This window comes from Myripristis murdjan, chromosome 1 (genome assembly GCF_902150065.1).
Source record: "Myripristis murdjan chromosome 1, fMyrMur1.1, whole genome shotgun sequence".
In the NCBI taxonomy this organism is placed as follows: Eukaryota; Metazoa; Chordata; class Actinopteri; order Holocentriformes; family Holocentridae; genus Myripristis; species Myripristis murdjan.
Window position 1 is genome coordinate 29,965,912 of NC_043980.1, and position 24,116 is coordinate 29,990,027.

At 43.6% G+C, this 24,116-nt stretch overlaps 2 protein-coding genes across 2 annotated transcripts; one reads left to right on the top strand and one right to left on the bottom strand.

Annotated features, from left to right (window-relative positions):
• Nucleotides 1-73: 73 nt before the first annotated feature.
• notum1b (notum, palmitoleoyl-protein carboxylesterase b) lies at nucleotides 74-7,887 on the top strand. Its single transcript, XM_030054686.1, has 11 exons — nucleotides 74-949; nucleotides 2,916-2,968; nucleotides 3,105-3,200; nucleotides 3,905-3,965; nucleotides 5,695-5,753; nucleotides 5,933-6,035; nucleotides 6,128-6,319; nucleotides 6,521-6,618; nucleotides 6,714-6,861; nucleotides 6,958-7,005; nucleotides 7,374-7,887. Exons 1-11 carry the CDS (start codon nucleotides 597-599, stop codon nucleotides 7,714-7,716), a joined length of 1,554 nt encoding a protein of 517 aa, XP_029910546.1. The 5' UTR covers nucleotides 74-596; the 3' UTR covers nucleotides 7,717-7,887.
• A 1,251-nt stretch (nucleotides 7,888-9,138) lies between these two features.
• Nucleotides 9,139-23,911, bottom strand: tmc6b (transmembrane channel-like 6b). Its single transcript, XM_030062872.1, has 20 exons — nucleotides 23,856-23,911; nucleotides 23,093-23,223; nucleotides 22,805-22,972; nucleotides 21,239-21,403; nucleotides 20,529-20,637; nucleotides 20,354-20,438; nucleotides 18,818-19,078; nucleotides 17,231-17,445; nucleotides 16,926-17,070; nucleotides 16,467-16,622; nucleotides 15,262-15,440; nucleotides 14,808-14,898; nucleotides 14,534-14,631; nucleotides 14,137-14,232; nucleotides 13,951-14,026; nucleotides 12,581-12,714; nucleotides 11,372-11,548; nucleotides 10,181-10,259; nucleotides 9,925-10,011; nucleotides 9,139-9,776 (listed from the first exon to the last, which is right to left on the bottom strand). The coding sequence occupies exons 1-20, from the start codon at nucleotides 23,909-23,911 to the stop codon at nucleotides 9,762-9,764; spliced, it is 2,523 nt and encodes an 840-aa protein (XP_029918732.1). The 3' UTR covers nucleotides 9,139-9,761.
• Nucleotides 23,912-24,116: the final 205 nt, after the last annotated feature.

Here is a 24,116-nt window from a genome sequence, read left to right on the forward strand (position 1 = left end):
TGCGCTCTTGGTTTGTGACACACGCCCAGAACGGAGCATCATCCAACCATCATAACGATTGGCCCGGAGGAGTGTGAAGCACGGAGCCGGGAAGGGGGGACTTCAAATAAAATCCCACTTCGTCCGCCGTACATGAAGACCTGGATCTATTGCCAACAGGTCGTCTGACATGCCAATAAAACAGGCCCACTGCTGTATTTGAGTCTAAACGCCTGCAAACAGCCCGGCCTGAACCAATGCATTCAGAAGTGTTGATACAGGACATCTCTATCCTGCATGACGCGCAGTTGGCACTTAGCGGATAACCTCGTTTCGCTGGAAGAAGTGCACACGAATTTGGGACTGAAATGAAGGCAAGCGTTCACTGCATGCGCGTCTGGGGTGAAATGTAAAGCCCGTTTGTGCAGGAACCATGGAGAACCCCGAGCTGCGTTCATTCAGCATATCTTACATGAGCGACAGATTCCCAGAGGTGCCGTCTCTCTCTCCAAGAACTTTGAAACTTTCTAACGACTCTTAGGACATGCGCTTTTTATTCGAAACCCTTGCGCAAACTTAAAAAAAAAAACAAACACATTTCCCAAGAACGATCAGACATGAGGAGTGGCGGTGTGCAAGGAAGGTCGGGCGGCGTGTCCGTGGTGCGCTCCTGTTTGCTGCTGCTGCTCATCCAAGTGAGCGCACCGGCGGAGGCGAGGAGACTGCGCGGCGGCCGGGCTCAAACTCGGCGAGTGCAGCTGTCTCCGCCGTACAGGGAGCGGCCCGAGGGAGCAGAGAGCTTCCCGCTAGATTTTACAGCCGTGGAGGGGAACATGGACAACTTTATGATCCAGATCAAGAACCTGGCGCAGTCACTCTACCCATGCTCTGCCCAGAAGCTGGACCAAGACATGAAGTTGCACTTTCTGAAGAATGCATCTGTGACTTGCAACGATGGGTCACCAGCAGGGTAAGTGAACGGGATTAATTGCTTCTTAATAATTTTCTAGCCCCAAACAGGCAAATCGACGATCTGTAATCACTGTATTTGTGTATGCGTGAAAAGGATTTTTGCCCAATCCGTGGCTGAGCGGTTTGCGCAGAAGCTCAGTAGCGCTCCGTTCACGAAACCTCCAATTTGTGTTGCTTCGGCGCTTTGCTTTCCTGCCCTTCATTCCCCTGTCACTCCGGATGTGACCAAAATGGATCAAAGGACCAGATCAGAGAAAACGCGTGCGCGCCGGCGCTGAGCTCTACATGTGTGCAGAGAGAGTGCCTGTGCGCGCACCCGACCACGGGACAAACGCCTTTCATCGCAGTACAGACAAGAGCCCCGCTTATGCAATAAGTTCAAAACAGAAAATGCATCAATAAGCTCATTTGGCCTGATCGATCCAGGCCACTGGGTTTACTACTCACTATTTACAATTATAGCCCATAAATCTTCTTCAATCAGTAGTGCCAGTCATGTGAGCAGCAACAGGTGTCTGTGAAGTAGCTGCTTGTTTCCAGTGGATTTCCCATGATTAGAATTGATGGGAAAAGTCTTGTTACACCAAAGCATAATGGATCTGGGCAGCCTGAAACACATGGTAGTAGTATCTCACTGTGAAGCACAAGGCAGATGCCTCAGTCAGGTTGTAGCTTTGACTTCTTACGGGGCTGAGATTCATGTGCATGGTTTGTCATTCTCAGCAGCCATAGACCAATGAGTGTTGCATATTTTCCTCCAAAGAAAGTTTTATCATCAGGAGGAGAGCACAGAAAAGATTCATATAGGACTGGAGTGGGAGGACATGGGAGAGGAGGGCCACTCACCACTAATCTGCCTCCTGTGTGATGACATCCCAAAACTAAAAGTTTGAATCCTGTTTGAGTAATGAGTAATGGGCAAGGGATAATTAGCCTATAATCAGTCCTCTGAGTAGCCTTTCCAGGCCATTACAACCATTGTTTGGCTCATACAGACAGTGTTGCTCACACACACACACACACACACACACACACACACACACAGCAGAGAAAACATAGACTGTCATATTTTTCTTTCTCTTTCATCGTTCCAGTGGAGTGGATGATTGTTTGTGTCTGCTTGTCTGATGTCTTGATTGAAATCTCTCTCTCTCTTTTACACACACACACACACACACACACACACACACACACACACACACACACACACACACACGCATGCAAACATGCACGCACATGCCCTCTCTTGACCCCAGTGCAGAGAAGTAACTGAGACAGAGAGAGAGGATTTTGAGGGTTTGTTAAAACCACCAAAGTTGATGTCTCTCTCTTGGGCACTTGCACAAGAGAGAGACATCAACTTTGGTGAATACATGGAACAATAATATGGAATATGTCTATATGTCTAGCTATATGTCTGTCCTTTTAATTCAGTTCAATTCAATTCCATATTATTGTTCCATTTAAAACATTGCCAAAGCAAACTGCACAAGATAGGAACAGGACAAATTACACCAACAAAAAACTGTCTCACCTGACTGTGTGAATAAGAGCAACTTTGCCACACGCCACCCATGCTGCCAAGGCTGTGTTTGTGTGTGTGTGTGTGTGTGTGTGTGTGCGCGTGCTGGCAGCCGTGTGATGAGCTTCCTCTACACATGTCCTCTAATTCAATAATTGATAAGAGCACTGGGTCCCTTTTCATACAGGCAGCTCTAAATGGGCTCCTGCTGAGATTTTAGCTGTGCGAGCACAGCCAAATGTTTCAAGTCAGGATGAAAGACAGCGTCACTATGATTGTGTGTCTTCATGTGAAAATGTAGAATATGCACAGTTTACCACTATGTAGAAAAATGTGAAATACATGTGCACTCAAACACTCACTCACACACACACACACACACACACACACACACACACACAAACACATGCAGATCCACAATGATTTTTGTCTTCTCATGCAGGTACTACATCAAGGAATCTAAAGGCAGCAAGAGATGGCTGGTATTTTTAGAGGGTGAGGAGGAACACGCATGCACAAAAAGAGCTTAGAAGGCCAAATGGCATCTCTAATTACAATGAAATGCTCATCCATGCGAACGTAACACTGTTAACCAAGCTTGTGTGTGTGTGTGTGTGTGTGTGTTTGTCAGGTGGATGGTACTGTTTCAACAAGCAGACGTGCGATGTGAGATATGAGACCATGAGGAGACTGATGAGCTCCACCAAGTGGCCAACCACCAGAACAGGTAACTGGCATGGGACACATTTTATTTGCACACGTTTTGTTTAATAACCAGCATTTTAAGACAGATAAGGAGCACTCACCATATCTAAAATGTCTCAAAACTATCTCTAGCCACTACATGGGCACACAATCCTGCACCCACACCTATGTACTTTATGCATCAATGTGCCACTTGGTTCGAAAAGCATTTGCAAAGTCTTCCTGAAGCCCCACAGAGCTTTGCTTTTCTCTGTAGGAAAAAAGTCTCACTGTATGAGACTCATATGAAATGTTTGAGTTTCCTCTTTAGCTGAGTTTGCTTTAATCTTTAAAACTCACCATCTTGGGCTCTTTCCCTGGAGCCATCAGGGAAGCCCTTGTTTGTTTATGACCCCCACCCTCTCCCCATCCCTACCACCCTCTCTGTGTAAACTCTTCTGGCTAGATTGGTGGCCAGCCACAGAGCTCTTATGTCAGTGCTGACCAAAGCAGGAAAAACTAATGACTTATTTGCTTCTAAGGCAAACACACACACACACCTCAACACATACCTATATACTGAAGTTTGTGAATTTCAACAAGTAGCCTAAAGGCTTCAATTCTGGCTTTGCATTTTAACATTTGCAGCCTGTTTGACCTTTCTATAATGTTGGTTCTGGCACTAAGATGAGGCCATTAGTCCAGAGAGTGAACTATATGTTTTACCCCTCTTTCCTCTTTGCCCAGGAACAGGAATACTGTCTCCTCAGCCAGAGGAAAACCCTCACTGGTGGAACGCCAACATGGTGTAAGAACTTCTGTCTGTCCTTCACTTTCAGTTTAATATACTCACTTCTATTTCCCATCTCTTTCAATCTAACTCTCCCTTCTTTTGTTGATGATTGTATGTGTTTAAAGATGCATGTACACTTGGGAGTTCTTTTGATAGAGAAAAAACTGTTAATGGAAATGTAATCCCTTCTATTGCATGTGTGTGAATATGCTGTGTTTCTTTCTATTTATTGGCCTTTTCGTATTGTTCGAGTTTACTATCAGTACCTCACAAAATATTCTTGATCTGGGGCCTTATTCACTGGCCTCTATTCACCTCCATTCATCTATTATCTGCCACTTACCCAGGACTGTATCATAGAGGTAGCAGGCTGAGGAGGCCAGGCCAGACGTCCTTTTCCCTTTTCATATCCGTTAACTGCATTTTGGCGATTCTAAGGCATTCCCTGGCCAGCTGGGATATGAGGCACCCCCAGTGTGTTCTCGGTCTGTCCCAGGGTCTCCTCCCACATGCCTAGAACACCACCACAGGGAGGTGCCCGGGATGCATCCCGACAAGGTGCCCAAACCACCTGAACCGGCTCCTTTTGATGAGGAGGAGCAGAAGCTCTACTCTGAGCTCCTCCCTAAGAGTGAACCCAACCATCCTGTGAAGGAAGCTCATTTGAGCCACTTGTATCCACAATCTCATTCTTTCGGTCACTACCCAGAGTTTGTGACCATAGGTGAGGGTTGGAACTAAGATCGATCAGCAAATCAAGAGCTTTGGGCCACTTGGGGCAGGAACTCAATCCCAACTCAGAGGGGGCAAGCCACCTTTTTTGTGTAGACAACCATGGCCTCAGACTTAGAGATGCAGACCCTCATCAGGACTGTTTTGCACTCAGCTGAAAACCACCCCAACAAGTGCTGGAGATAACAACTCAATGAAGCCAACAGAACCACATCATCTGCAAAGAGCAGAGACATAACCCTGAGATCAGATACTGGACACCCTCCTCCCCCAACTGCACCTTGAAATTCTGTCAGTGAAAATCATAATCACAAGCTGTGACTGAGTACAGCCTTAGCGGAGTCTAAAACTCACTGGGAACAAGCTTAACTTCGTTCCACAAATGCGGGTACAGCTCTTGCTGTGGTTATACAGCTTGTAGCAGTGACCCTGGCACTCTATAACACCCCAAAATTCTGCAGTACGCCCCACAAGACACCTTGAGGACATGGTTGTATGCTTTCCTTAAGTCTACAAAACACATATAGACTGGATGGATGAAGTCACATGACCCCTCTAGCATCTGTGCTGGTGTTTTGGTTTTCCAACTACCCCAGTGACCTCCTACGGGGAAATGCTGATGGCCTCCATGAGTCCTCTGGGTGTAACTCCTCCATGGAGGGTGTATGTTGCATTCAGAAGCTTTTCAGAAGTGTTCCTTCAACCATACAATGACATTCTCAGTCAAGTTCAGCACCCTTCCACCCCTGCTGAGAACAGCTTGGACAAGGCTATGCTTACCCCTCCTGAGTTGCTTGACAGTTGTCAGAATCTGGCAAAGTTTTTGCTTGTGTCCCCTGGGCTAACCAAATCTGTCATAGCAGACGTCTGCACCACATGTGTCTTTCCTTTGGGTTTGATTCATGTAACTGTCTTGTAATTTCTCAGCATCAGCAAACCAAATCAAATTCCTTGTGCATTGGTTCTGCCTGGCAAATAAAAGCTGTAATAACAGTATCCTTCTCTTCCCTAGGTTCATCCCCTACTGCTCCAGTGATGTGTGGAGTGGAGCCACAGCAAAGACAGACAACAGTAAGACTCATTATACTAGTACTTTAATTGTTATGTAGATATTGAGGTTTAATTAGAAATCTGTCACTCTGGATATGTGTGCGATACACAAATAAATAAATCTCATTAATCTTACTTGTGGCTCTGCACTAATGCATGAAGCATTGTAGATGTAAATAACTTGACGGTATGGTTTTTAGATGACTATGCGTTCATGGGGTCTCTGATCATCAAGGAGGTGGTGAACGAGCTGCTGACAAAAGGGCTGGACAATGCCAAGGTTCTGCTTCTTGCAGGAAGCAGGTCAGTTTAATGTCTGTGTATAGATGTGTGTGTTCACTCTGTTTCCGTATTCAACGGTCAAAAGATGAACTGTAGTAACCTCATCCCACCAGTGCGGGCGGTACAGGTGTCCTGCTGAACGTGGACCATGTTGCTGAACAGCTGGAGTCACAGGGTTACCCAGGGGTGCGAGTCAAGGGCTTGGCTGACTCGGGGTGGTTCCTGGACAACAAGCAGTACAGATTTACCGACTGCCTGGATACCATTACTTGCGCCCCCACCGAGGCCATAAAGAGGGGGATCAGGTAGGAAAGAGGAGTAGATGATGGTGTTTAAAGAGAAATTAAACCCCAAACCCAAACGTTTGTGAAGTACCTGGTGGGGTACCTGGTCTTTGGTGGCAGATTTGGGGTTGGGGTTTGGCCCAGTCTTTAAAAACTGATGGTGGTGATTGAGTTGAGGAGGGTGGTGCTTAAGCTTTCCTGTCATACATTGCTGTTGTGCAGGTACTGGGGCGGGCTGGTGCCTGAAAGCTGCAGACAAGCTCATGTGGGAGAAGAGTGGAACTGCTTCTTTGGATATAAAGTCTACCCGACCTTGAAAAGTGAGTGCACGCACGTTTTCTCAAAAGACTGACATGGATTATGGAGGCAGGAGTCGATGCTTTGCTTCGGTTTTAAACTCCTCTCTCCTGTGCAGGCCCAGTGTTTGTGGTGCAGTGGCTGTTCGATGAGGCTCAGCTGACGGTGGACAACATCCACCTGACGGGACAGCCTGTGCATGAGGGCCAGTGGAGATACATACAGAACCTGGGGCAGGAGCTGAGGAACACACTGCATGACGTACCGTAAGGCAGCTGGACACATACAAACAAGTGCATACATACACATTCAAAAGAACTGATCACTTCTTTGACTGTCCAATTCTGTGTTTTCAACTGCAGGGCCATGTTTGCTCCAGCCTGCCTGTCCCATGAGCTCATTACCAGAACGTGAGTAAATTACACATTAGAAACTATAAATTTAGACTCAGGGTTTCCAGACTTTCATTCAGCCACATACCTATTTGAAGTGATTTTGCCCTAATGACCTTAATATGAGAGGATATTTTGGTTTGTGTTAAGTATTAAATTCTTAAGGTACCATACATCAGCACTGCCAATCTATTCAAAGTGGGCACATTAAAATGCAGCATTAAAATAATGAAATTAAGCTATTCTTCACTTTGCCCAGTAACCCTTTCATACCCCTCTGTGACCACTGGGGATCCCTGGACTTAAACCTGAAAGACTAATTTAGACACTATCTGTCTTTCTCCTTTTTATGTGCCCATCATATATGCTGTTTTCTTTCTCTATAGCAACTGGATGGACATTCAGGTGAAAGGGACCTCCCTGCCCAGAGCCCTCTACTGCTGGGACCGTGGCCTCCAAGACACCATCCATACCAACAATAGTCATGGCAACCACAATCACCAAAACCACAAGGTCCAACCCATGAGGGGTTGCCCCCTGCATTTGATTGACAGCTGTCCATGGCCGCACTGTAACCCCACCTGCCCGACGATTCGCGACCAGCTGACAGGACAGGAGATGAGCGTGATCCAGTTCCTGAAGCATTTGGGTTTCGACGTGCAGAAAATGGCCCAGCAGCAGGGAATGGACCCTGGGAAGCTACTGGGCATGCTCAATAACGGGAACTGACAAGTCAAGCCATGGTTTCTTGCAAGTGCAGCATCGGTAGTGTACTCTCAGTAAGCCAATTTACAGAAATAACAAAGGTGCTGATTATAACTGATCAGAAAACAACAGGAACATGGGAAACAAAAACTGAGAAAATGCAGTTTCCAAAGGTTCTCCTCCACAATCAACAAACAAAAACATGAAACCAACTCAGCCTTGAGCAAACTGACTGGAGGACTGGCACACTTTGAAGTGACCGATCAGTTTGAAGATGTTCAATAAAAATCAGGAGTATGTTGAAAAAGAAAAGTGATGGGGTTTTTAAAATCAACAGGTGGGATCAGTTGCTCCATGGTTTTGTATATCTATCTTGGTTTTAAAGTATAGACAAAGCTATATAGATATGCTATTATTGTGTGGTCTACACAAATATATAATTATAAATGCAGGTACAGTAGGTGTGTGTGTGTGTGTGTGTGTGTGTGTGTGTGTTTATATATATATATATATATATATATATATATATATATATATATATGAGAGAAATGGAGACTGTCATGGTGTTAATCTAAAATAATATGTTCAAGTTTTGGATGGGAAAGCACTGGCCTGAAAGTAACATCTTACAGTTGATGGCAAGTTATTTCCTCCAGCTACAAAACTTCTGAAAGAGAGAGGAACAGAGATTTGTGGGGATTTGGTGCTCTCTTCAGTCAACTTTAAACATCCCATTCAGAAATCACTATGGTGCTGTCTCAACCTCCCACCTTATATGCTGCTTTTTGTTATTTGGAAAAATACGTTTATGGGTAATGTTTACTAATAAAGATAATTATCTAATACAGGTACAAAGATTAAGTACAATTTTGTCCTTCAAGCTACTCAAGAGATTGTGTATATTTATTTTTCTATTAAACATATCTTGTATGGGTGTTATAGTCAGTAACTGTAAATAAGTTTCATTCCTTTGGTTTTTGAATGCATGTTCATAAAAACAGTATGTATGAAAAGATATCTATGCTAACAGTGCATCATGTCCACAATATTTTTCTTCTGAGTTTGCAGAAAATATTCTGTTGTGCATTTTTATTCATTAGAAGGACTCACTCCTTCCACAAAGAATAAATACAATTACACAGTGCAATGATAAAACATAATTTAATTTTTTTTAAAAAGTACATAAAAACAAATAGTTTATCGGTTTAAAGTAGGAAAAAAAAGATAAATTTAAGTTAAATAGAGGCCTGTTCCAGTGATTGGAGCTGACATCCTTTTCTATATCAACAGTTTATCTAACATAAGACCCACAACATCCACATCTCACCTATGACATTTACCCTGATAAAACATCACAAACTAATGATAAAAAAAAAAAAAAACATTCACAATACAAATGTACAAAAAGATTATGCACTACACATCTTTTGCACCAGAAACAATAACATTTTTGTTCACAGTTGGCATGAAAGTGCTATTCGGAGAGGTGAGTGAAGACTAATTTGCTCAGTTTTTTTTTTAGCACATCTGACACTATTAACTGTTTGTGTGTTTTTACACATTAAACTGCCAACACAGTTTGCTTCTCGACAGTCTAAATGTAGGGTGTGCTTGTTAAATGCAGTTGTTTGCCTTCCTAATGCTCACCTTGTAATCCCCTCTTCCAATCAGTTTTTTCCTCTGAGCCGTCAAACACAATCGATCCGGTTCACACAGCTCACAATATTGGCCTCAGACATCATTTTGTTAGTGGTGTGTTGTCAAAGGCAGACTTGCACAGCGCTCCATAATGCAAGTGAAATACTGCAGTTTCTCTATGGCAACGGTTTCACATATCTACTCTTGGCATTTCCTGATGATAAAAGACAAGTTTCAAGTTAACAAATAAATAAGACACTTGATTTTTCAGGGGAATCAGTGACAGGGTACAAACAAATCCAGTTTTCTGCCCAATATTTTTCCAATAATATCCACGTTGGTTTTGAGAGGAAAGGTTTCTCAGAGGATCTCCATCCCTCAGAGCACAGAGAAGTGAGGCGGCTGATCAGCTGGAAACAGCGCTTTGGATCTTAACAGGCAGTGTCCTGGGAAAACAAAAGATATCAGTGATTGGAGGGAGAAAGAGGAAGAGGAAGCCAGGGACAGAAAACTACCTACTCTTGCACAGATTGGGATTAACTTCAGACAACATGTGCTCATGTAAAGCCAAGCAGCAGTGCGGTGACAACTGACCTGGCTGGTGAGCCGGCGATTAGAGGTGCGCTTCTGCTCGTGGATGGACTGCAGGCGAGTGATCAGGAACTTTTTATCCTCTCCCTCCTAAACACAGACAAACAAACGGTGGAGGGGTGAGAGACACTGACAAAGCAAAACACTGGCTGTCGGCAATGAGCGATGAATAACAGAGAAAAAATCTGTCCCAGTGTAAGAGTGCAAGGGTGTAAGACAAATCAGAGACAGACAGAGGAACATGCAGGTGTTGTCTTACATTTTGTATCTGCTCCTGTAATAAGGTGATGATCTTCCTCTGGCCGTCCACCACCTGAGTGTGGAAGTAGATGACGATCCTGATGGAAAGGAAAAACAAATCCAGTGAACGCTAGGGCTGTAACGGTTCAGTTTTTCCACAGCTCGGCCTGTATCACAGTTTGACCTGTGTATTTAAACTGACTCCGAATTCAAGCTCCTTCTTTTTAATTTAAACATGTATCAAAATTTAAGACACAATAGTGAATTCAGGAGCTTTTGCTTTTTTCTTTTTCTGTATAGTGACACAGGGACAGAGAGAGACAAAGTCAGGGAGGAGAGAGCAGACGGAATGAACAATTAATTGAAATATTATCCAAATCGCAATGTGGCCAAGTGCAATATCCAAATTGTAGGAGCTACAGTTTTTTGATAAAGTTTAAACATGTGACAAAACAGTGTAAGTAAAGCATTACGTTGCTACAGTGATGTCCAAGTTGACATCACTGTCATACTTTACAGTGAAAATGACATTATAATCCAAAATTGTTATTAATACTAAATTCGTGACTCATATCACAATCTCAATATCTGTCAAATTAACTGCAATTTTATTTTTAAACTACCATTTAGCTCTGCAGTAAAGGGCTTGGCTCAGAATCAAACCTGGGCCACCGCAGTAAGGACTCTGCCTTGATAAGTGGAACGTGCTCTACCAGTGAGCCACCGGGACGTCCCAACAGAAACCTCAGAAGCTCAGTTATTCTGCCTTTTGGCAGTTGTTATTGATGAAAACCAGTGTTGAATGTTCTACATTAGAAACGTGTTTGCTGTCATGTTGTATCATGCTCAAAGAAATTTACATGCAAGAGCCGGAGTGGAAAACAATCACGGTTCACCACACATGTGCGGTTCAATGAACCGAGGAATGCAGAAAAACAGTTTTTCAGTTTCGGTACAAAATTGTTTCTCCCGATGAAACTGCTGTTCTCATTAATTCATTGAGATGCTTCCCTGATCTCTGTAGAGCTGCTACAGAGCGTCACTTCTAGAGCTGGCAAAGACTCACTGTTCTCCTCAAGGACACTTCAGCAGGGTGGATACTCGCTGTCAGTGCAGGTTAAACCTCCAGGTCACCCTGCTGCAGCATCCTGTATGTTTGTGTGTGTGTGTGTGTGTGTGTGAGAGAGAGAGTGAGTGTGTGTGTACTTACAGAAAGATGCCTGCAGCAAGAAAAAGGAAGAGAGGGTTCTCCACCAGGTAGGAGTGCACCCAGGCCAGCAAGGACAAGTTAGGATTGTCTTTCCCCAGCTGAGCCACCCAGCTCTTCCCGGCCTGGAACATGGTTTTGAGGCCGCGGAACGGGCCGCAGGACGAGGAGGGCGTGATGCTGGTGGGAGGAAGACAGGGAGGGCAGAGAACAGGGGCTCAGCATGCACCCTCAAATGTGTTTGCTGATGGGAGCATTTGTGCAGAAAGTGAGAAGGCGCATGAGAAATGCTTTTTTTATCCACAGCAAACTCAGTGTTTGTAGAACATGGTCACAAAGCCGCTGATTTGTTGAATATACCGTTACATAGGTGCCAACTCTCTTGACTTTTCTGGGAGACTCCAAATATATATGACCTTCTTCCAGTGTTCAATTTTTACAATTTTCTCCCATGCTTTGATCAGATTTTTAAAAATATGCCTTACTTCATGTGAGATGCACAATAACTCAAGCTCTCTCTGTCCCACACTATCAACAACAACAAAATATGTTACACTGAAAATGCAGTCTGTCTCCAGGATTATCTTAGCGGCAGCTGCCACTTTGAATTATTCCTGTCTTCACTGAAAACACTTTTTGGCCGACTGGACCAGTTCTGTTTTGGCTGCGAGTGGTAAGAGAGTCTCATATTCAGGCTAACTTCATTTGATTCAGGCAAAACACTGGCATGTTTAAGGTTTTGGTATGCTACAAACAGTAATATGAGATCCAGATGGGCCTTTAATGTAATAATAAAAAAAAAAGTTTGTTAAGCAGCTTCTTCTGTGTCGTGCCGATATATTTACATGCCTATCACAGATCTATCAATATCATATTGGTGTCAGTGTATATTTTGTCAGATAATTGGCAATATGAAACCCCCACCCTCTTCTTCTTCATCTTCTTCTTTTTTTTTTTTTTTTTACAAAACATACTGCAGAAAAAGATGCTTTGGGTAAAGGCGATGTGTGTGTGAGGTTTCTGTTTATCATCTTCACAAGGGGTCAAAGCCTCTTTAGGAAAAGGACTGTTTTGCTAAAATTATGGATGGGTTAAGAGCATTTCACATGCACATCATCAATAGAATTTCCACAGCATGTATGACAGTGTTATGCATGTGAGTATATGTCAATCTGTGTGTGTGTGTGTGTGTGTGTGTGTGTGTGTGTGCACCTCCACATGGTGTACGTGACGGCCACAGAGGCGCCCAGGAAGGAGGGGAAGCAGAGCAGGGTGATGAAGATGGTGGTCATCTGGCTGGCTCTGTAGGGCTTCCTGGGAGCCTGGCAGTTCATCATCAGACTGCCCTGTGGGAAGACACAACACAGGCCAGGGGTCAGAGGTCACCTCCCCCAGCTCTGCAGTCAGAGGCTCTGAGCCAAAACAGAGAAAACTGCATCAAACTGGTCTTGAAAGATGGGAAATACACAAGCTCAGGTTTAGCCTTGTTTTTATTGCCAGGTACATTTTATAGTTACTCTGGGTTTAGCATGTTGAATCTGTGAACTGAATACAAATACAGCAAAGAGGCAGAAAAAACATCCTACAGATCACAGCTTCAGCCACAAGGCCATGGCCCACCAGTTGACCTTGAGTGCCCCCTAGTGGTCTGAAGACTTAACATCATTTAAAATGCCAGAAGCCTTAGTGATCAGCCTTAGTGATTATTTATTTATTTTTTAAATTAATGTACAACAGAGTGAATTTTTCCCCATATTTATGTATACATCTAAGTGCAATAATAATGTTTCTATCACCGTGTCTGACGTGGTGTGTCTACCAAATGTCATGACAGCAAGTTTCATATTTAGCCTGCAAGTCCAACGGAATAAAATGGGAGCTTTATCTTGAATTAATGAATGAACGCATGAATAAATAAGCAAGCAAGTAAATAAGTAAATAAGTAAGTAAGTGAGTGAGTAAGTAAATAAATAAATAAATACAATTAAAAAATGACTGGGATACTATTCCTTATGCAACATCTAAGACTGTCTGCAGACATAACCCAGATAATATCAATTACGAATTTGCCAGAAATAAAAAAAAACTATTTCACATGAGTGCAGCATAAAGCACAACCACATTCACAAAAGGAAGGAAGTGATTGTGGCACAGCAGAGAGAGAGGAAGATCGGAAGATGCAAAGGAAAAAAAAAACACTGGTAGCGACAATAATATTCACAATATTTGAAATTTTGACTGGCTTGTAACCAGGTGTCCCCAGTTATAAGACTGTAGTACAATTTGTAAACAATACACTTAGTTATGATTCTGATGTCCTCATCCGATTTTCACGACAGGTAGTCATGACAGGTAGTTGAAAAACAGGTAGTCTGATAAGGCAGCAAGTAGCAAGTGTCATGTGAGTTGTGTGCTTTTTCACACAACTCACACCAACTGATTCTGGGGTGAAAGGAAAGCTAAGGGGGTGACATTCCACCCTGATTTTGGGCAGACCAATGGACCCAACGATGAGACAGCTCAGCATCAGTGTGGCAGAAAAAGAGTCTGGTTAGTACAGTCCTGCAGGGGAGTCACAATACCTTCTTAATATAGAAGAGCAGCAGCAGCTTCAAAATTTGTATTGCAGGCAGAAGAGGAGTGAAGAGAACACCCAACCTGAAAAAAACAATTTAATTCGTCATTGATGATCTTAAGAAGCAGGTTCAAGCAAATATTTGACTTAAATAAGCACAAATACATCAACATCCTGAGAGTGTATTTCGTACCAGGCTAAGGTCTGTCCATAGATGAGTTCCAGGACATTCCTGGCGATATCAAACACCGGCCTCCTGCTCCTCCTCAGCACCTTCTCAGAAAACAACCTGCACACACACGAGAAGACAGAAATTGATATACTGCTACAATGATAATGACATATAACACACTAACTGCAGTCTGGGCATGATTCAGCTAGAACATGGGCGCCATATACGTAAAGCATCTGGATATATAGCCTATAGTGTGCAGGTGTTAGTAAAGCACACATTTCCAGTAGGCATATTACCAAACCCTCTCAGGTCTGTATACCCTCTGCAGTGACTGAGCCCATTTTTCAAATCAAGAGCCTCGGGCTAACTCTGGCTAAGAAAAGTGACCGAGAGACAGCTGAAAAAAACTACCCACCTCCAAAGAAACTCTCCAAATAAGGTGTCTAGTCCAGTGAAGATGAAGTCCATGAGTAGGAAGCGATACAGCTCCTGGCCGACGAAATTCTCCCAGCACTGAAGACAACATTATCAAACAGCATGCAGTGAGCGACACTATACCAAGCAACACAAACTCAGAGATTCAGAGACAAAGACAATAAACTCTTGATGAAGCAGCTAGAAAATGGTACACCATCTGGAAAGGCCCATAATGTTGGAAATAAAGAACAATTTCTCATCGTTAATGTTACCTGCAAGCCGAGATTCTGAGGTTCAACAGCCACCCTTCCCAGCCAGTGGTAGGAGAGAATGCCTAGCACGCTCACTTTCAACATCAGGTTTCTAGAAAGCACAGAGCAAACAGCACGGTGTCAACCAAAACCAAACATTTTGCACCCACTTGGCCTCCAACATTAAAGGAATACTCCAACATTTTTGGAAAAATACCCTTTTTCCAACTTACCAAGACTGAGACATATAATTTTTCTCTCTTTGACAGAGCTAATAACTCCCATAGACTTCAAATCTTTCATCTAAGCTAACATGAAATACTACCCATATGAACTGAACCACTGGACGTACAGAGGTGAAAATGGTATCAAACATCTTGTCCCAGTCTGGGTAAGTCGGAAAAATGGTATTTTGCCCCAAATGTTGGAATATTCCTTTAACTTTGCACTTGAGACATGTTTTCCCCGGCCACACCTGGAGATGGCGACGTATGTGCGTACACTGGGTGAGTCGTACTCCTCCATCCAGGCGGCTGCGTTGAACAGGCCGGGCAGCAGCAGGTTGATGAGCGACACGACCACAGGGAGAGCCAGCAGTCTGGCTTCACTCAACAAGGTGTATTTGGTGGGGGAAGAAGCTCTGGAACGGAGGTCCTGTGAGAGAGAGGAATGAGAGAGAGGACAGAGGGCTGTTAGACAAAGAAAGAAGCCAGACTTGTATAATGAATGCATAGCTCCTTTAAAGCTATTTCATGTCTTCCTGTCATCTTGTGCTCAGACACACAAAGTGCCTGAGGTTGAGTTCTTGCTCACCTGCCAACGGCTAGAGAACTAAAAACAAGTGACCTGCCAAGAATGAGTAATATACATTTTTACCTTCACCAAGGAGGTGAAGCGTCTGGCAGGTGGTTATGTTTTCATCCCTGTCCATTTGTCTGTCCATCAGAAGGACAAATCTCAAAATGCACGACACAGATTTACATGAAACTTGGTAGGAAGTTTGGCCAGTGGAGCAGTGATTGGGCATAGAACAAACAGGGTCATAATTTCAAATGCATCCACATAACACCCGGTAGCCCAGTGTAAAGGTCGGTCACTGGTCAAGGTGGCACTGACCAACTGTCTGCTCACTGGCCAAAAGGGGTGGGGCCAATGATAACAAAATCGGTATTTTCTGCACAGGCACTGTGTGCAACATTCAATGAAGACAAAAGAGCAGGTTAAGGCTAATTTAAAATTGTCATAACTATGTACTTGATGAGTATCTCAATATCAGAATGATGTCAAGTTTTGACCTACGCCAAGCTACTCAACATCTAGGCAGCAAACAAATAGGAAGAGAAGTTTACAGGAGTTTTTAAGGAGTTTGTGCTGGTTTGGGTGGAGAAACAGTCAGAGTCAGGACACTGCTTGATAAATTCTTGGTTTTGCTTTGATTTATTTGGCTCTATTTTTGACATGATTTGATCACAGACTGTGTATGGTGGTCAGATAGGACAAAATTTGAAAGCAAGTAAACATCAAAACCCGCATATAACTGAAGAAAACAAATGTTTTCTCGCAAAAATTTACAATGTGTAATGTGGCAGGAGACACTGATTGATTTATCCACCAAGAATATTACTGGTATTCTGCCTGTAGCTGGGGCAAATTAAATACGCTGAGTGCACCCTTTCTCACCTCGTGCATGTAGTCAGAGAAATAGTAAATGGCTACCACACAGGCTATGGTGCTGCCTATGCAGATCGACCAAGCCAAGCTATGAACCACCAGCCGCCACAGCCTCTGGCTCACTGTCTTCTTGTCGTGCTTATGATTCACCTCCGCCAACAGCTCCTGGAGAGAGGGTGAAGAGGAGAGAGAGGGACGAGCAGGACGGGAGAGAGACAACGTGAGAGAGCAAACAGGGTGAGTGCCGTGAGAGAGGAGAAGGTGGGGCGTTGTGAGGGAGAGGGACAGCGAGGAGGGAGGCATGAAGAAGGAAAAGAATGCATGAGTTCATCACATTCCTGTCTGCCAATTACATTACGTTGCCAGCACAGACAGGGAGGGAGAGAGAGGGTGTGCTACTGTGTTCGTGTGTGTGTGTGTGTCTCCGTATGTGTGCATGTGTGTGTGTGTGTGTGTGTGTGTGTGTACCTTGATCTGAGTGCAGATGTTGTCAGACATGAGTTTAACAGAGGTCTTCTTGATGACCTTGAAGTCCCAGGAGCAGAAGACCTTCATGGCCAGGATACTGTGGGACTTGTCAATGCGGAAGCTCTGGCCAAACGACTTCGACATGCTGATGTGAAATAGCATAAAAACACGTATCATCTGGCGGAGCGTGGGGTTGCAGTCAGATATAGTTTAAAATAAGGACAATTATGTTTAAACCAGTCTAGTCATGTTTAGAGGTGCATTTCCATCTCTTCTATGGTTAAAACTGCAGAAACGCACCGTACCTGTACACAAGGATGATACATGTGATGAAGAAGGCCATCCCGATGGTGAAGAAGTAGGCGAGCGGCATGTTGTAGGAGAGGTGCTTCGACGCACAGCCCGCTCCTGTCCCATTGGACGCGGACAGATTGTGCAGTCTGTCATCATCTGTGCAGCTCTTGTGCAGGGTGAAGTTAGAGTAGTATCCGTGGTACATCACAGAGTGGGAGAAGCAACCCTGGGGAGATGTGAAGCTTTTTATTCATACTTGCTACTATGCATCTGCTGGCTCATATTGATACACAGGTCAGACCCAGGCTTTTGCAAGGGACTGCAACATTTTTATGATTGTGAGAATTGCATTATTATTTTTTTTTTTTTTTTTCCATTTTGCAGTTTGTCGACAGCAGACTCACAAAAATATGTTGGCATGGCTAACATGATGGGCTGACAAAAAGATAAAACAAATGCTCAGGCGACCTAAATATATCTGCTTTGGGAGAGGGGTAAGTATTTGCCTAACTTTGCCCCATCTTCCTGTGTTTTTCCAAAGCTAAATCCTGCTTAGTTGTGAGGATACAAATAGCTATTTCTGATGGTCTGATCTCACATTAAGGATGTGGCTGAACGTGACCCGCAACAGTTCACTAATGGGCTGCTGATTTCACTTGCCCCCAATCTGACTACATAAAACCCATTGTGTGGTGAGTGTTGAAACTAACATGAACCGTCAAAGCCTAAAGTGTCTCTGTCAGCTGCTGTGATAACATTTTTACTCAGAGCCTGACCAATACTCGATTTTTGCGGCCGATACCAATGTCAATATTTGGAAGCATACAGAACCTCCGATAACAGTATACTGAAGGATATTTTTGATACACACATTTGTAGCAACGTATTATCACATTTGATAATCAAAAACCGGTGAAAATAAAGATATGTACTTATGGCTTGATATTGCTATAACTTGTTAACTGCTTAACACAATCTGTACCACCATCTGCTCAGCTGTGATATGCTAATCTGCCAGCTTATGTGCCATTTTAATTTATTTATAGCTTTATTTTTTGGGGACTATGGCTGAAAAATTAATTGAAATATTATTGAAATCACAATATGGTCCAGTGCAAAATCCACATTAGAGCAGCTGCAGTTTTTGATAAAGGTAAAATGCATGACAAAGCATTATTGTACATAAAGTATTATGGTTCTACAGGCCTACAAAATGTATTTTCCAGATGTCAGAAAACACATTTGTTTGGTAGAGACGCCCACACTAATATCTGTCAAATGAACTGCAATATAATTTTTTTTAACCATATCATTCAGCCCCATCAGGGACAGTGCACATTAGTATATCAACAGTTAAAAGAAAAGAAGGCTGTAAATGAGTTGGCCTAAAAGCCTCATTTTCATCTGCTGTCCCAAACCTGACAATAAGGGGCATCTCAAAGAATAAAAATAATAAATAAAACAATAAATTTGAATATACAAAATAATAATAATAATTTAAAAAACAGTACTGTCAGCATTGGAGTCTGCTGGACAAACTATTTGATAACACTGTTTTCAGTTGGTTTCTAGTTTTAGTAGAGTACTGCAGTACTTACCCCTCCAGTGAGGAGCTCAAGCCCAGAGAAGTTCACTTGTCCCTGAGGTGGGGGGGGCGGAGGGTGCACGGCCTGCGGCAGCACCAGGAACGCACCCGTCACCAGGAACAGGAAGAGGTTAAAGAAGAGGAGGGTCTTGAGGAACAAGAAGTAAGAGAGGACGCCGGTGCCAAAACGCCCGCTCACTGTCTTGAGCGCCACCTGCCACAGCTGGAGGGAGTGCAGGAAGGACAGCCAGCTGTACCAGCTCTGCCTCACAGCCTGGAGGAGGGGGGTGTTAAGATATGTGAAGCTTCCATGTAAATGACAGTCATGTAGAGTATGAGCAAACGTTTTTATATGGTGAAAAATATATTCAAGGGATGTCACGATCAAATATTATGATGCTGAACTGTAAAGTGCCATTTAAGGGGCGCCCATGTAGACTACTAGGGCTGCGAGGGTTACTTTTAATATGTATTCCATTACAGAAAACTGAATTCAGGCTCCAAAATGTAATCTGTGACATATTGTGTTACACTACTCCACGGTGCCTGTCTAATAAAGCAGAAATACTCAAAAAATAATCTTTACAAAAAAAAGTACAGTAGAAAATGATGATGGCAGAATTAGATTTTTCCATTACCTATGAAAAATTATCCAAAATTTAGCAATACGACTGACAACAATTGACAACATGTGTTTATGCTTGTGGTTTTGTGAGACTGAAACTTGTGTGTGTGTGACTCACACTCAAGGCGCTATAAAGGCTTGGGCAACAGGCCGGTTACAATGCCTAGATAACACCAGCTACAGGAAACACCCACTGACACTCAATTACAGCCCCAAAGAAGAATGTGTTGCACAATCTGTGTGTGTGTGTGTGTGTGTGTGTGTGTGTGTGCATGTGTACGTCAGTGTCCCATATATCAAGATTAAAGAATTGATGATATAATCTAGAATAATCTAAGGTACACTATGAACACTATGAACATATTTCAGGTCTAAACACCTACATTTCCATAATACGGGAAAAAGTCTTATCATCATTATGTCTAGACAGAGTGATGATAAAAAGGCCCGAGAGCACAAATCGAAACCAGATAGAAACCGTTTTGAACAACTGAGAGCAAAGTCTTGCAGTCACCTAGCTGCAGCGAGGCCATGTTCCCTGTTGTGACTCCACACTCACTACACCCACCACTCTGCATGATGACTCTTTTTTATGAAGCACACTGATGAGGGGAATCCAGGTAACAGATTTTATCTTTAACGGACTTCCCTTAATGAATCTATACCTATAACAAAATACAGGGTGTAGACAAAAAGCAACTGAGATGTGGACTGTCCAAAAGAAACTTTAACTCCGTATCAGGAACGTGCCCTTAATGCTTGGTGCATTTGCATGACCTGTGAAGCAGTCGATGAAACTTAAAGTAATATACACTGGAGTATCTAGTTAGCCTGTCCGTGATGATCGCACTTGACGTCCTAGTGTGGGAAAAAATACAACAAACAGAACTAAAGAAAAAGCGGCCAGTGGTGGAAGTGACTCACAATGATGATGTAATACTTGAGTCGACTGCAACAGGGGATCTGACTGTGAGAAAACGAGCGCCTCTCCTTCTGCAATGCTAACCTCCTGGAGAGAGAGAGAGAAAGAGACATTCAGATTCATGTATTTACAAAAGCAGGATAAGTTTGACTTTCTAGCATAATAAGTCAGCTCTACCTGAGGTCACTCTTCTCTGCGACGCTGAGCGGCATGGCTCGGAGCATCCTGACTCTGTCGCTCACCGACAGGTTCTGCAGGTTGTTCACCAGGTGGTCCCGCTTACTCACTGCAGCGCATGCAGGGACAACATCAATAACACCACAAATAATAATGTTCAAGCTTATTTTGTCCTCTGTAGGTACAAGTGCATACACCGGAATTCAATAGTGCAGGCTTTTTAGGAGGGAATAAATAATAAAATAAACAGAACGGTTATGTAAGAAGTAAAACATTGAGAGAGAGATGAAAAAACGGCTCAACAATATTGCACATCAGAATGAAATGACTTCACTTAGTTAATGGCCATTTAGATGAAGGCTCTTACTACCATTCAGAGCACGATCTTACACCTTTAACTTATTAAGAAGTTGTACTGGATGCAAAAAAAAACAACAAAAAACATATATGTCATTATTTTATGACTGTAGCCTCACATCAAATAGAACATATTGAGATGTCTTGTGAATCATTTTATACACATATCACTGTAATTCAGCAGGACATATTTGGGACTTTTGAAATCCTTAGCATCTCCACTAGAATTTAAAATAAAATTTGAACAAAGCTTGGCCATTCAGCAATGACAAACCCACTGCAGGTGTCCATAGATGAAAAGGGCAAGTTGGCATGATTTTGTGTGTGTGTGTGTCTGTTGCACGTCCTCTCACCCTCAACATTGTCTGCCTCCATGCCGTCTGTTTCCACACCATAGCCTCGTATGCTGGGTCTGGCCGAGCGAGAGAAATCTCGAATGGAGGGTCTGCTTTGCCTGCGTCTGCGCAGCTGCATGGTCCTGTTGTAGTACTGAGAGATGATGGCGCCCCTGCTGCGGCCTGGAGGAGCACCAGGACAGAAATTAAGGTCACATTTCTCTGGGATATGTCAAACCCCACAACAAACCTCAATAGTTGTCTAACTTGCTGCTGTATCACATTTATCCCTTAGATTTGAAGTGATGTTGAGTTCTTGACCCTGCAGACATACCCTTCAGATATGGAGTCAAGTTTCTATTTCAGTTATTTTTATAGGCATGGCTCAACAACCACAACAACAAAACACAAGACTCATCTAATCACAAAACAACCTGATACTGATTACCAAAATCTACTACACCTCCATGCCTAAAGATTACCAGACTGCCAAATTTAATGGGAATCTGCACATAAGGTTTTGAGTTACCTGCTCACATGCACACAAACTAGCTAAGTGGAAAAAACAACCTCATCAGAGGTAAATCAGTTGAAAACCTCAGGGAAACGGTGATGTCCCATTTTAAAGAGTGGGAGTAGAGATTAATGTCAGAAAAAATGAAGGTAAAAACAGCTTTTGCATGGGAACACATCATGTTAATTATCTGTGTGGGTGTAAACCCCCAGTTCCCACATCTAATTCTGATTGTGAGAGCCAAACCCCATATCTCAATTAGTCACACATCATGTCACAGCTATCAAGCCATGATCTTCAAACCAAGAGTGTGTCTGACAGCACCCTGAAGCATCTGAGCTGCCACACAGGCTGACAGGAAGATGGCACCGCCCAACAAACAAGCTGCTTCCTCATGAACCTCTGCTCAGCTGCAACTGTTTTTCTCCTTCTGCTTCTGTAGCTAAAATGTGCAGAGCTTGGCAGTAAGAGAGCCAGGGGCACTGGAAGCTGTTACCACTGAGGATGCTGCCCATGCTAACAAAGCATACATGCATGTTTCTGTGAGGCGATTTGGATAAAAGCATCCACCAAATGTTATTTTGCACTGTGTGGTGGAACCTTTGGATCTGCCAGTGTTTCAGGAACTGAGAAAAACAGCCTTGTTTTGAGTTCATATATTGGAAAAATTTCATAAGACCAAGGGTGGCACATTTTCCTCACCCAGGGGCACATAACCCTTTGAACTGCTGTTAAAGGAGCAGGTCGCCCCAAATTCAAAAAAGATATTTTCCTACATATCCCTAGAGCAGATGGTTTTCTCTGATTTAGTAGGGTTTCCAGTCTGTTCTGATGTTCCGTCTCTCTTCATACCGGTACAACGGAGCTTTATAGGTATTTTATGAAGCTCAAACCATCAGATATCTACAGGTGAAAAACTTTTCCTCTATGATATGAAAGTAACCAAGAGTCATGGAGTTGTGAAGTTTTCCCATAACAACAATGACATGCCATGTTTAACCCTCAGTATCCATGTTTCTCCTTCTCCCCAACAGTTTCGGGTCATTTTAACAGACGTCTGCAGGACCCACCGATGGTGCGACTGGGCATGGAGGACAGGATTCTCAAGGTGGCTGAAGACCAGCGTTCGGCTATGAGCGGGTCTAACTGGTCCTCATCATCCTCGCTTATATCTTCTCTTTGCCCCTGCCTCCCTCTCCATCTCTCTCGTCCAGGGCTGGACAGGAAGGCCACACTGTCTGGAGGACAGGGAAACAAACACACATTGGAGGAGATACAGTTCGGAGAAATTGCTACTGTGTACAAATTCACAACCACGCTTGGAGACGTGCATGTATGAACACACAAAGTCACAGTACCTCGGCCTTCTTCATCAAAATCTCTCTGGAGCTGCTGCAGCTCCAAAGCTTCGGACAGCCCTCCATTCTGAGTCTGCTCTTCTATCAGCTCATGGAAGGAGTTGTGAACACCTTCCTCATCCATTGGGCTCCTGACAGAGAAGCACATCCAAGTAAAGAGACACAGAAAAAGAGGAAGAGGGAAGACACAAGGTCAGAAACTAGTTTCCTGAGTTCAAACACATGCTTTATACCAAACCACAAGGCTGGCCACTGACCACAGCACAGATTAAGCATGTGTATATATGATGACCTTCTGACTCAGAGGAAAACTCTGGATGCTCCCAGGGGGGGGAAATTATAACAAAACACCACAGGAAGAGGAGCACACAAAAGGCAATCTGGACTTGCCTTTACTGGCAAACAGAAACATTCACTCTCTCGGAGACACATGCATGCACACTCCAGCATCCTTTCAACCAAACAAATAAAGAGTTTCTTCTATGAAGACAATGAAGTGGAGGTTACCATTATGTCACATTATGCAAAGACAAAGACAACAACCTGGAGAGGCTCGACTTTAAGATCTGCTTCCCGTTTACAGTCTAACTAGGCATCAAAGAACGCAGCTCATCCTGACGCCTCCATTCCCTCAGACTCTTCCCACTCCTTCGTATCGCTCACAGTCATCAACACATTGTAACCTTAAGTGATCCGGCAGCTTGACAACAGCAAGGCAAAGAGAGAGTTCATGATAGATTTCGAGGAGTTTTCTGATACTTACTCCAGGCCAGCCTCCATGTAGTGGTGGTTCGGGTCGAAGTTAACATTGCGAGCCATTTTCCTCTGATGTATTGGTGTGGATCTGTCTGGTCGTCGGCCGCTGCTGACCAATCACGGAGGGATCACACCCTCACCTGCTTAGACCTGCCCTCCGCTCTTTTGTCATGGTGTTTATTGCTCAACCTGAGAGAGGCGGGGTAAAGGGGGTGGGGGGGGCAGTGAGAAGAGGGAGGAAGAGAAAGAATGTCAGTCGTCATCCACT